The sequence below is a fragment of the Pristiophorus japonicus genome, chromosome 3, assembly GCF_044704955.1.
Source record: "Pristiophorus japonicus isolate sPriJap1 chromosome 3, sPriJap1.hap1, whole genome shotgun sequence".
Lineage (NCBI taxonomy): Eukaryota > Metazoa > Chordata > Chondrichthyes > Pristiophoridae > Pristiophorus > Pristiophorus japonicus.
This window is the reverse complement of record NC_091979.1, coordinates 250,670,955-250,684,952: the sequence shown is the minus strand read 5'-3', so window position 1 is coordinate 250,684,952 and position 13,998 is coordinate 250,670,955. Positions and strand designations below refer to the sequence as shown.

Here is a 13,998-nt window from a genome sequence, read left to right as displayed (position 1 = left end):
AGGAACTCCCATTTCACTGATATCTAAGTAAATATAGGTAGTGTGTTTGGGACCAAGGCCGTTCCGGATTTCAGGTATTTCCAGATTTTGTAACGGCTTTCCGACGGCCGGGCTGAGGTTCGGGTGTTTACGGATTTTGTAACTTCTTTCTGATGTCCTGAATTCGGAAACGTCTGCGCTGAGGTAAAGGGGGCCCAGATTTTGGAACATTTTTCAGAGTCTAGACGACCCGGATTCATGGATCGATTAGGATTTCGGAACATTCCGAATTTCGGATGCTCAGCCTGTACCTGTTCTCTTAAACACTCTAATATTCATATGAAAGTGCTGCATGTAAATAGAATTTAGATGGTTCATGATTACTAATCCATTTGAAAAGGGGTCCTTCAACTGCATACCACTGTTCTAATGAACCCATTTACTGGTACATGTAACAGTTACTTAAAACTGTTATCAAAAAACCTAATGATTCTTGGGGGTCACTTTTCCACAGCCAAAAATGAAAATGTACTTCGAATCACTCAAACGAGATACAGAATGAAAAACCAACTTGTTGGAAGATGCTGTTTATGTAATTTGCTAAACAAGTTAACAATGGAGGAATTTACAAATAATGCAAATTTCTGAAGTGAATACACCCGAGTCATTGAAATTGGTAAATTTGGAGTGTCTTGAAACCCTCATCGGTTTATAAACATTTCCCATTCATTCTGAAAGTATGCTACTCAATTGCTACATAGATGTAAATGTTTCATTTGGATGCCATTTTATTTAACTTCGTCATTTACTACTGCAGGAATGGTGGCGCATGGTCAACACTCAAGGTTGCTGGAGAGAAACTTTTGTGCTGTGTGCAAAAATTAAGTCAAATCAGTAAATTGGGAGAAATAATTGTCAGGAACTCCATGTTGGAAATTTGCACTAGTGAGAAAATCTTAGCAGTTACAAAACTGGCATCCCATCTATCAATGATTGTAGAATGTTAGAGATTGGAAAGTCAGGATCAGCAAGACGGAACCTGGAGAAGAAATGCAGTGAGACATGTCTGAAAGGCAAAAACAACTCTCTTCCTATTTGGTATTTTTTGTTAAATAGTAAAGCACATACATTTCCTTCCAGATTAACTTGCATGTTGTCACTCTTCTTCCACTGTTAATAGAATATTAGCAATGTAGGTGGCACAACTAATGATAAATCCAGTATTTCACAAAATGAAGTTTTATTTTATGCTTTATACAAGAGGTAAATAAGAGGTTTATCTACAAACACAAAGATAAAGTAACTTTTAAAATCAGAGTAGCTTAGGGAACAAGTGTGCTATTTGTTTGAACCAGTATGAACTCTCTCATTACACACAAACATTGGGTATTCACACTGAATGGACAGTCTACCTCCTTAAAATCGATTTGTCCTGTTTTCCCTCGCACTGCATTCTACTTAAGACTTGCTACAAGCCTCGTTTTGTACACTTTGCAGCATGTGATTTAGGCTATAAATGGTTATTAACTTAAACCAATATATATTGAAATTATAAATAGCACCTACATTATGACAAGTGCCATTTTGATTTCTATCATAATGAATATTGTAGTTATGCCACTGTTCATTTCAAGTGATTTAAAAAAAAAAAAATTCTGTAGCTACCCATGAATAGAGCTGCCCAAATGTGTTAAAATCTAGACTTGAGCACTACTTCCTCCATTTGACAACAGACCTGGGAGGGACTTGGATCAGTACTGGCATTTTTAATTTCTGGCCAAATAATGCTGGCTTTTGGAATCAAATATGCCCAGCTGCTAACTGGGGAGGGGGAGAAGAGAACAGTGAAGGTGTATCCAGATGCTTTAAGTGGATTATAATGCAATGTAAGTGCTGCTGCTTATAGCTATGGTGTACGTATATATATATACAGTTTTTGCCTCCTAATTTCCAACTGCTGAGATAAAAGCCAAAAGTATACTTTGTTAACTTAATATAATTTGATGAAAAAAGGATGACATTTGATGAGAAATATGTTTAATAGTAAGTTGGCAGGTTAATGTGGATAGGCACAATAATGTAGCTAGGGTAGGGTTGACTTGAGGTGCATTTAGTTTGATGAGGATTTAATTTTTTTTTGAATTTCATTGACTTTTTTTCTGAAATAAAAAATCCATTTATACTCTTGAAAGTGAGTTCACAGTCTTAAAATCATTTTTGTGCATAGATGTATGTCTAAGCCACTTTAGTAGGATGAACAAGTCCCACTTTCTAGCATGTGGAAGCCATGAAGTCTAAAATGTTTCGATGAATGTCAACTGTGCATGCTCCAACAAGCCAAGAGATAGCGAGCTGGCAGTGCTACAGTTGAAAAAGTTATTTTAAGTTTGAGGTAAATTCTGAAGGTGCTACAAGATGTGATATTCCTTGATTTGGGAGGGGGTGGAGGGAGGAAAGAAGTTATTTGAAATTCATGGCTACATTAACTGGACCAAGATTGTGAGTGTAAACTCTGGGTGACAGCACCATCTCAAAGGTTACAAATGCAGTTTATATACATCCAGGAATAGGTTAGATATAAATAATGAATGGCAGGAGACTAAATAGAGTGAGGAAATGTAGCCTGCAGTGGTGTTGTACTATATCAGAATTTTAGTGTCAGAATATTATTCAGTTATTTGATTCAGCCAGTTTCAGGGTACTTATGAAGAAGCCACAAATGGGGAAACATAGGTGCACTATAGCTTCTGTCATTACATTTTCAATGATCTGTGTAGGGAAATGAATTATTGGAAATCCTTAAAGGTTCAAAAGAAAATAATTTATCTTTAATTTGAGGAACAATGACTGCATAAAGATAAATTCCAACCATTGTGGTTATCTATCCGGAGAGGAAGGAACAGAATCATGTGGGCACCTTTGAGATGTTTGCAATTGTGTCCTTCCTGCACCATACGAAGCATATGCCTAAGTAGCTGCCTCCAGTTATTTCTGATCATTTGACATATTGTTGATCGGCAAGAAACCTCAATGTAGTACTAATGTGGGAGGGCGGGAACTTGTCAAATATAATTTGGCATACTTGTCGCAAGGATAACGTTTAACCAAAAAATTCTGTGGCACTTTGAAACCAATTTCCATGGCAAATTGAACCAAAATCTGTGGCAAAAAACATATTCTGTAGTGATTTTGAGGGCATCTCACTATATGGGTATTTTGAACTGTTTGAAAGAATTTACTGTGTATTTGAATCCCTATATTTTGCCCAGCTTCCACATAACACCTAGCTAGGTGTTTAGTAGCAGATAACCAATACCTGGTGAAAATCTGAGCTGTTAAAATTGATTCAAGTTTTTGCAAAGCCAGTTTCAAGGAGCTGAGATTAATGGGATTAAATAATTGCCATGTATTTCATACCTTGCAAACTTCACTTGGAAGTCAAGTGGGCAAGGTGTAAAATGCATAAGCATTAAACTGCTTTGTTCAGGTTGCATTCTGGAGACCGACTGTGACAAATTTGAGGATCAATCCTGTTTTGCATTCTAAGAATTCTCATGTTTTTTTTTAAAGGAATTTGTACCTATGCCAATATTGTATCAATTTTAAAATGGCTTTATGATGGCATTTTGGGTGAGATTTTCTGCTGTCTTTGTTTCTCTGCATTGAGGGAAGGTGAAGAATGCAGAACTCTGTTTATATTGCCTGAATAACACAAATAACTTGCATTTATATAATGCCTTTCATGACCTCCGAACATTCCCAAGGCTTTATAGCCAATGAAGTATATATGTGTTAGAAAACACAAACTAGTCAGGCGATACTTACAATCTACTGAATTTGTAAGTGGGACAGTTAATGAAATTGCAGGAAATCGTTGAGGACTCGAGACCCTGTCTATAATATCATTAGATGATTAAATGTAACCACATCCTGGCAGGGTGTCAAAACTACTGTAAAAGTCTGTAGCTCACGGTCAGCTTGCACTAAAAGGGAGAACACACTGCTTTGTTCAGATGAAGCACAGGTGTCTGCCATTGGGTAACAGCATCTGATCCTGCCACCAATACTGGATAAGACTGATGCAGTTCTTGGGGTTTTTTGTCAGTTTGCTTTACTTCCCCAAGTTTAATTTGAGAGCAATCCTCGGTGTAGGCTTTTCTGCTTATCTCCAGAAGTACAGGGAGAGCACGAATCTATTTACTAATATTTTTCAACAATTTTGTTTCAACCCTTCTCTGCAAAAATGAAAAATTACAGCTTTGTTTTTTTTCACCCTTTAAACTGGAAGATATTTTGTAGGAGGCAAAGTTACTGTCAAGGAAAATGCACCTGAAGCATCATCCGTGAACTCTAGATAATGGATCAGGGCTTTCTACAGTCAATGTGTAAGTTGACAGCTGGCATAAATTTATGAAAGTTTATAGATGCAATGTGCAACAATAAGGGAGAGGAGAAAAGCATCTATTATAGGATGTCTTTGATGACACAGGAATGGGAAGATCATGTACATCTGTCCTAAAAATACACAGTACATATAATTTTGTCTGGTTGAACATTTAACTTACCTATGGCATGAAGGGCATAACAAATAAAAAATACTCAATACTGGGGGACTATTCTCAATAAGTAGGAATGCGTATGTTGTCATATGAATGTAACCAGATATAGTAATCAATTCAGTGCATAATTGCACAAGCCCAGAACAGGCTAACTGTTGCAAAGGGCTGCTGTAAAACCAGCAGCACAGTTTTTGTATTTTAAAATATAGATACTATGCAGTGACACGGGGAAAAAGACATTCTTTCCAAAATAACCATCTAAAGTAAAAGTGATAAAGAATTATTATTGGTATTGGGTATGAAGATTGTGTGATCAATAGCAGTACAAAGCTTTGCTTACTTTGTGAATATTAACTCTCTGGTTAGTACCATTAACCAATCAGCAGTTTCTCTTTCACCTTTGTTTCTTCAATAAGCCGATCAATTTAATCCATCATGCAAGTAACCTATAACTGAAACCACTTGGAAATATTAATAATCATTATTTGTTGCCAAGTAATTATTGCTGGCTGTTACTGCTGAAAGTAAGGGGTCAGGCATCACACGTTCTTGCACGTTATAACAAACTTTTAACAGTATCAACGTAAAATACTGCAATGAAATAGTTTTGCGTATTTCTTTTTTGCAATATAAGGGACGTTGCAATTTAAGGCTTTTTTTGGTACTATTGTGCCTTGCATTAGACTTCGTGTTCTCATCTATAACTATGAGTTATTTTTTTTACCTATTCCATTAATTTCTGACAATCCCAAATTGCCTTTATTCTTGTCAATCTTCTGTACACTTACATAAAATTCCTGTTACCCATGATTTTGTTGCAACAGTTGTTTATGAATGTACATGGTAACTGGATCTGGTTAAGTGGTCTGTTGAGAGACTTGAATATACATATTTTTAAAACATGTAACTGCTGCATTAAAAGTGGCTTTTGACAAAATTCAAAGATCTACTCCAGCATTACTGAATGCTCAACATTCAAAGTCATTAAGTCATATTACTAAAGTAAAACCTCATCACCAAGAACTCTAGTAATATGAACTGAATCTGCCAGTCCTGGCTAATTTACTTTACCCTTTAAGAAGATTATGGTAATGTACAACCTCAATTGCAAGGAGCTTGGATGATAACCAGCTAGTTCTAGGTTTATTTTGAAATGACCTTGACAAGTGAAAGAAGTATACAACTTCGAGGATTTTGGTCAGTAATGTAATCAGATTCAGGCAATATCACGCGATGTAGACCTGTGGAAGTTGCTGTACATTATTAAGTGTAACCCTAGAAATAGACAAGAAATCTGTTGGTCTATCAGCACATACACACCAGTCAGTCACAGGATTCTGTAGCTGAGTGTTCTGGCAAAAAGCTGCCTTTTGATTTACATTCAGGTTTTGCTCACTTTTCAGAAAAGTGGCAAAAAGGAAACAAAAATAAATGTGTGAGCATGCTATAAAATATATTGCAAAGCTGCCAGATGTGCATATTGGCCATATGAGTTTGATAACTAACTAAACCAAATAGGGTTGGGTAAGAATAGTAAATATACACTAGCAGTTTCAAATTTTGCAAACATTGTGTCCCAATTAACTAGCATTGAGTAGCACCAGAATTAAATTCTTGTCTGTTTTTAAGTTTTAAGTAATGTGAAAACAGATTGTAAAATGTTCAGAGTTTCTTCAAATGTGAAATAATTTTTTGGCTTCTGTTCATGGCTTTAGTTTAGAACTCTATGGAAAACACATGCAGTAGGTAACATGCCTTGCCTTTAGTGCAATTTGATGTATTTCGGCAACATTGCTTTTGTAAATATTTATACAAGCCCAGTTAAAACTGTAACCTGTAACAATTTCTCCCTTCAAAGAGGCAAACAAATATACTAAGGATGACCATTCAGATTTACTTAGTCAGATATTCCAAATCCAAATTTCAAAATTCTAAAATTCATCTGAAATAAGCAAAGCAGGAAAAAAAAATCGAATGGCTTTAAGTTACTGAAATTTGAATTTGGAAATCATGTTGGAACTCATCTAAAACAAATGTTTGAATTATCACTTCCAATTATCTAAGCTGCACCCAATGACCTACACATGGTTCATGACCTGAAAAACGTTGCAATTATAGCATAAAATTGAAGGGCTGTTTGATTATATGGAAGTGCTTTTGTCTTCAACTGAAATACAAAGTACTTATTTCGAGAAATGATTATAATTTCCCAAGATGAGTACTGGTTGATTTTTATAAACGCATGCTTCCAGCACAGAACCCTCACCCGTCAAGAGCACACATTGGCAAATCACGGGCGTACACCCCACGATTTTTGTTCAAATAGTTTTAATGGATGAAACATTGTGCAATGCGATTGCAATTTCCTGATATGCACTTCATCCAGGAGTCTTCGACTAGTGATGATCTTTTTGAGATGCCCTTAAGCCCAAGTCACAACTTGTAGAAAATATAACACAGCTAGGATGTTTTAAATGAAAAAGTGACTTTTTTTTTCTTTAACAAAAATTGGAATATTTCTGATTTAAAATGATTAATGCTAGAGCTCAGCTACAGGCAAATGTTAAATTCAAGCAGACAGACCCTCTGCCTAATAGTCCCTAGTGGTTTTTACATTTTAGTTTAACAAGATGCATCTCTATATATGCAGGCTGTAGACCTGAATCTACTGCTAATGCTTCTATAGTTAACACCAACATTGGATTTGACCATAGCAACAATAGAAACTTTCACTTCTCTCTATAAAAATACCATTAACAGTGTGCTGCAATGTGCACATATGCCAACAGTTAGAACAGATACAAAGCTTATAGGTTTCTATTCCTGCAAAGCTAATTTAATAACTTTATTGGTTTGAGGGCTTCAAGTTGCTGCCTCTGAAGGGGGCGGGGAGGTCAGGTTATCCTTACAGTAATCAGGCCATTCTATTATGGAACCAAGGTTGGAGGGAAGCGATGAAAAAAAGATTAAGATTGAACTATTTTTAAGCAGCTCTGAATACATGCAGGGACAAATAGATAACAGAGACACTAACTTCATGACAACACAATGCACAACTTAGAAGGCACAACATTAGCACAAACAAAAATAAAAACAAAAAGGAGATCACAGTCCCTAAGATTTAACTTCATAAAACTTGGGAGAATCAAAGGGACTGAGATACACTTTTCATTTCTTTCACACCAAATAAAATCAGCCATAAATTACCAATTTGGTAAAGTGTTCTTCAATCTCTATTTGGGGTAGTTATTTTTTTGTACAGTAAACAGACTTTGAAACAATCTGATTGATGAGGTCTCCACAAAGAGAACATCTCTGCGAGTTTTATAAAGGAAATGAAGACCTCCAAGTGCAGGTTAAAAACAATCTGTCAGGAAGTCACAAACTTTCTGACATTGATCAAATCACATCGGAACTCTGGGCTACACAACAAGATGCTCTTCAGCTTAAAAGTGCAATTTTCTTTTTAAAAAAAGGCTTGTATTTTCCAACTGAATTGACACTAATGGATTATCTGTGAATACACAAAGAACCATCTGAATAGTGGTCACGCTTTGTACCCACAATGCTATGCACTATGTGCTATTTCTTTCCTCCAAACAATGCAATCTATCTCCGTACTAGGTGAGTGCCTTGTGCAGAAGTATTGTAGTACAAGCGCATGTCCTTAACCTATTTTTCCCCCCCAAAAGTCCGAAACTGAAGTAGCTTGTCATATTGTGATCCCTCAGACATATCTTATCTGCAGGTAGCTTCAGGGTCTTCCTGTCTATATTGATGAGGACAGCTTTATGCTGCAGCTGGAGTAACCTTCATCACTACCAACACTTTGGAGGCTGCTGTGGTCGTCAAGGTCGCTGATGCTGGAAGTGCTAATATTGTCCATGTCTCCATGGGAGAACTCTGTGCTCTCGACATCCACCTCAATCTCTTCTGGAAACGAGCAAAAGCAAGATCATTAGCACTGTATCAGGTAACATGGTCAGATATAGCGATTGTTTTTACAAGATTTAAGTTAACTAGCAAAATAATTTTATAGCATTTTTGTTCACAGGCCTAAACCTTTGCATTATAGGGTAATTTGAGCGGCTCTGCTCATGGCATGAAGTCTGGCTAGACAGAAATATGCCAAAGGTAAGCCTATAACACTAGTGCCAACTCTGTGGCCTCATACTCCCATCTAGCGATGCTCAATATCAGAAACACAGAGTCACAAAATGGCCCCTTACAAGTGGAGCCTGATTCAACTAACTGCTGCACTGCTATACATACACAACAGGGCAGTATGCTTCCTAACACTTTATATTGCAGGTGACATAGTTAAATTACATGAAAAAACTACACCTTAAGAATTCTCATTTCATCCACAAGGGAGGTAATAGGCATAATAATGCAAATGCATGGCAGAAAGTACAGCATACAAATGAGCTCGTTATCGTTGCTGGAAATATATCCTTGTTAGTCCTTCTAAAAAGCCTCATTACGAGCGTCAGCTCCTTCATGTTGATCTGGTCACGCAATGGATTATGATTATCATGAGCAGACAAGATTATTGTGGGTTTTAAATGTGATGAAATGCATCACTGTATGGCATTACTCTGATCACTATTCAACATAAAATGGTTTTGAGCAACAGAAACTATTGATGAAACACTACCTCGATCTGAATCTGAACGATCAGAGAAGACAATGGACCCTATGCTGTCCATTCGTATTCGTTCATTCTCTGGCAGATCCTGTAGCTGTTCCAGTCTCCTCTTTAAAAAGCGATGTTCCCTTTCCAGATGCTCAATCTGGTACAATGACTTCCTATCCAGCTCTTCAAGTTTCTGCAATGGAGTATCACACAAAATGATGAATTAGCTTCTATAGAGCAAGCTAATCAAAGGAGAATTGCCAAGCTAAGCAACACCAGAGGAATTCACAGTAGTGATTTTAGGCAGGTCATGAACTTAAAGGTTTTTCAAAAATGATTACAGATGAAATGACGTATTGCAAAAGAGACTGAAAGAGGTCAAGAATTTATGTGCATCTGACAGAAAAATGCAGCTGTAGTGTTTTACTTTACCTTAATATGTGCTTTGGCTTTGTTGAGTAAACCAAGTGTAGTGTGCCTGGTACACTCTGATCCCAGTGGTATAAGTTCCTTCAATCGCTCCAAGCAGAGACGAAGGTGTGCGCGCCTGTAATCAAAAGCACAATATGTGATCTTGCTTCATACTCAATCCAATGGTAAACCAATAAAAATATATACAGTAATTAGAAGCTAATTTAAATAATTCTCCACACACCCCATTACAATCCTTTCTCAATCGGCAATCCTCCACACCTCCATTACAATCTCAGCTCACTCATCAATAATTTAATTCATGGAATATTAATTGGCATTAAGAACAGAACAACCTAGTTAAACTACTAATATTTTATTTCAGACAATACCTAATGTCAATTGTCCATCTAATAAAGATCAGGACAAAAATACATATCAACATTTGCTTTGTTGCCTTATCATTAGCTTTGATTTTCTGTAGAACTTTAATGGTCATACAAAGTATGAAGTGCATCACTTGATCAAATCCACATTAGATATCACATTTATGACAGTGATTCAATGACAAATGAATTAAGGATTAATTTCTGTTGTACATTTCAAATACAGAAATTCCTGAAATCAACTGCAGATTACCTCTTGATAAACCTGCAAGAATGATGTTACAAACTATTACAAGAACTATATTTATATAGCATCTTTAACGTAGTAAAACAGTCCAAGGCGCTTCACAGGAGTGTTATTAAACAACATTTGACACAGAGCACACAAGGCGATATTATGGCAGATGACCAAAAGTTTGGTTACTACTACTAATCTTTTGATTAGGCACTTTACAGCCATCCAGACTCAACATTAAGTTCAACAATTTCAGATTATAACCTTTGCTTCCATTTTTTCGGACAGCAGTTACTGATAATGATTCTGCTTTTGCCATTTTCATCTCCTCCAGACCCAACTCTTATTTTATTGTCCCATTATCATCTCCTTTCGTTTTGCACCATCATCATCATTTAATTACTCCTGTCTTCCACCCCATCACAGACCTTCCCTTTGTTCTATCCTCCCCGCCCCCCCTTTCCCAGTCTCTGCACTTGCTTAAAATCTGTTACATTTCTAACTTTTTCCAGTTCTGATGAAAGATCATCGATCTGAAACGTTAACTCTGTTTCTCTCTCCACAGATGTTGCCTAACCTGCTGAGTATTGTCAGCATTTTCTGTTATTATTTGTGAACTGATGCACTTTGGGAGGACTAATATGGAAAGACAGCATACTATAAATGGTATGACCTTGAAAAGTGTGGATGAGGTAAGTAATGGAAATTCTAACATCGCAATGGCCCACAAGTAAATGATTGGTTGCCGGGGTGGTATTGCAGGCCTTGGAAGAGGGAATCGTGGGCCTTAGCAGTGGGAGCGATCGGTGGCTAGCTGAGGAGCAATTGGAGGTCGGGGCGGCAGCAATTGGAATTGTGCTTCACAGGTAAGTAACTTACCTTTTCTTTCAGGCGGCCTTTAACACTGACTGCCTCAGGGCAAAGCGATGTTTGAGTGGGGACCTGAAGCAGGTGTTAAGCCCCTTATTTGCATATGTAAATGGCCTAATTCCTGCTTTAGGCAAGAATAAAGGACATCTGTGGTTTGTCCTTACCTAATATGGCAAGCAGTGTGCTTCTGGTCGGAAGTACGAGCGTGCTTCCTGCCCGCTATTTTGGGGCCTTAATGTTATGCGACACAATTTGTACGCCAGTATATCCTCGATTACATGCTGCCAAAAAGTGGCCATACACTGACCTCCAAAACTAAAAAATGGATATGCTCCACAACGTCCCTGCTTTTGTGAAGAATGGTAACTTGAATGAGGCAGACCTGATCAGCAGCTAAGTGCCTGCTGAGCAAGTAACACTGTTTGAAGGAGAGGAGGGACAAAATGGGGTAAAAGTTTTACTTTTTTTATTTAAGGTGTTTACGGAACCATGAGCAACCACATTGCAGAAATGGGGCTCTGAGCAATAATGAAAGTGGACAAATTATAAATGTTGAAGATTGCTGAAATATTTGCAGTTTATTTGGTCAGGTTTGAAAAACCCCACTAAAGAAGCAGATGCCTGCTTGCTTGCCCTATGTTGTTGCACCTATAATTCTTACATCATTACACATCATCAGCTGAAGCAGTAGATTAGGACTTGAGTTAAAGGTCACCCGGGTCATAAACCTTAATTGATGAAGTGTTTGTATTGATTTATTGATACAGTTAGGCTTTTTGACAACACCAATCCTTCAATCAGCTTATACAATCAAGTCTACTTAAAATAAATATTAACCTTTCTATAAGGGAAGTCAGCTCTGTATAAGGCCTAAATAAACAAAAGTTCATGACTTTTGTCACTGTCACAGATCTCTAATGTCAGGCCATCAATGTACAAACTGCATTGCTGGCCTGTATGAGCATGCTGACAACTCAACAACTTGCATTTATATAGCACCTTTAACGTAGTAAAATGTTCCAAGGCACTTCACAGGAGTGTTAGCAAAGAGAATTTGACACCGAGCCACATAAGGAGATATTAAGATAGGCGGCCAAAAGCTTGGTTAAAGAGGTAGGTTTTAAGAAGAATCTTGAAGGAGGAGAGGTAGAGGCACAGAGGTTTAGGGAGGGAATTCCAGGGCAAAGGGCCTAGGCAGCTGAAGGCACAGCCACCAATGGTGCAGCATTGAAAATCAGGGGTGTGCAGGAGGTCAGAATTGGAGGAGTGCAGAGATCTCAGAGGGTTGTAGGCAATGTTGGCACTAATTTTTTTTTGGGTGCGCGGCCCATCCAAATTAACATGCGTGCACGCTTGGTTCCATTATGAAGCCGTTGGGCAGCCTGCACGGGACTTCCAGACCGCTGCACAGCTTAACATTGGTTGTAGGGCTGGAGGGGTGAGGCAGTGAATGGATTTGAAAACAAGGATGAGAATTTTTTTTTTTTTTAAATCGAAGCATTGCCAGTCTGGGAGCCAATATAGGTTAGCGGGCACAGGGGCGATGAAGGAAACAGGACTTGGTGCGAGTTAGGATGCAGGCAGCAGAGTTTTGGATGAGCTCAAGTTTACGAGGATGCAAAGTAGGAGGCCAGCCAGGAGAGCATAGGAATACTCAAGTTTGGAGGTAACAAAGGTATGGATGAGTGTTTTAGCAGCAAATGGGTTGAGGCAGGGGCGGATATGGGCGATGTTACAAAGATGGAAGTAGGTGGTCTTGATGATGGAGAGGACATGGGTTCGGAATCTCAGACTGTCAAATAAGACGCCAAGGTTGCAAAACCAAACAAACCTTGCCTTTGGTTACAGTCGAACTGGCAATCTATGCAAGTGACAGTGGCGATAGCAGTTTAATTTTGCTACTGACAGCACTTTGTTTTTAGGGATTAGCTGAACAGCAGTTATTTATCTCTAGCTGTGGTTATTTAGGGTAAGAATGAGGTCTGTCCATAGTTCTTTCTCTGCTGGAAACAATCTTGCAAATTACCATAAAAATGGAGTAAGTTTGTGGAAAAGCCAAGCAGTGGGTGTTACATAATTGCTCACTGAAGACAGTTGGCAGACAGCCAGCTCAAGAGTACACTGTCCCAAGTGACGTGACATTAATACAAAAGCAAAATACTGCGGATGCTGGAATCTGAAATAAAAACAAAATGCTGGAAATCTCAGTAGGTCAGGCAGCATCTGCGGAGAGAAAAACAGAGTTAACGTTTTGGGTCGACAACCCTTCATCAGAACTGCCGAATGTTCGAAAAGAGCACATTCTTAAGCACTGAAAGGGGGAGGGGAAGAAAGAACAAAAGGGAAGATCTGTGATAGGTTGGAAGGCAGGAGAGATGAGAGAGACAAAAGGGATGATGGCCGAATTGAAATGGTAATGACAGAAGTCAGAAAAAGGTTACTCTGGATAGGATGTTAATCTGGATAGGATGTGAATGGCGTAGTAATGACCAGCTGCTATTATAGACAAAGAAAAAAAACATAAGAGGGTGGATGAAAGGGAGCCAAAGGTTATGCTCTGAAATTGTTGAACTCGTGTTGAGTCCAGAAAGCTGTAAAGTGCCTAAACGAAAGATGAGGTGCTGTTCCTCGAGCTTGCGTTGAGATTCATTAGAACAGTGGAGGAGTCCGAGGACATAGATATCAGAGTGAGTGGAGCGGAGAATTAAAAAGTGACAGGCGACCGAATGATCAGGGTCACACTTATGGACTGAAAGGTGTTCAGACGTCTGTAGAACTGATACAAGAGAAATGCAGGGAACAGCACCAATCCTTGTACATGGCCTTCTTTGACCTCACAAAGGCGATCATCCAATCTATGCTTAATCTCCCCAATGTAGAGGAGACCACATCGTGAGCAGCAAATACAGTATACCAAGTTGA

The 13,998-nt window shown here is 38.2% G+C and overlaps 1 protein-coding gene across 2 annotated transcripts in view; it reads right to left on the bottom strand.

Moving 5' to 3' along the window:
• Positions 1–620: 620 nt before the first annotated feature.
• Positions 621–13,998, bottom strand: part of mxi1 (max interactor 1, dimerization protein) — a 51,073-nt gene continuing 37,695 nt past the window's right edge. For both annotated transcript variants that reach the window (XM_070876527.1, XM_070876528.1), the window contains exons 4-6: positions 9,607–9,721; positions 9,196–9,367; positions 621–8,471 (exon numbers count right to left, since the gene is read on the bottom strand). In XM_070876527.1, the coding sequence (XP_070732628.1) occupies positions 8,308–8,471; positions 9,196–9,367; positions 9,607–9,721 (451 nt within the window). In that variant the 3' untranslated portion in view covers positions 621–8,307. The remainder of the gene's footprint in view (positions 8,472–9,195; positions 9,368–9,606; positions 9,722–13,998) is intronic.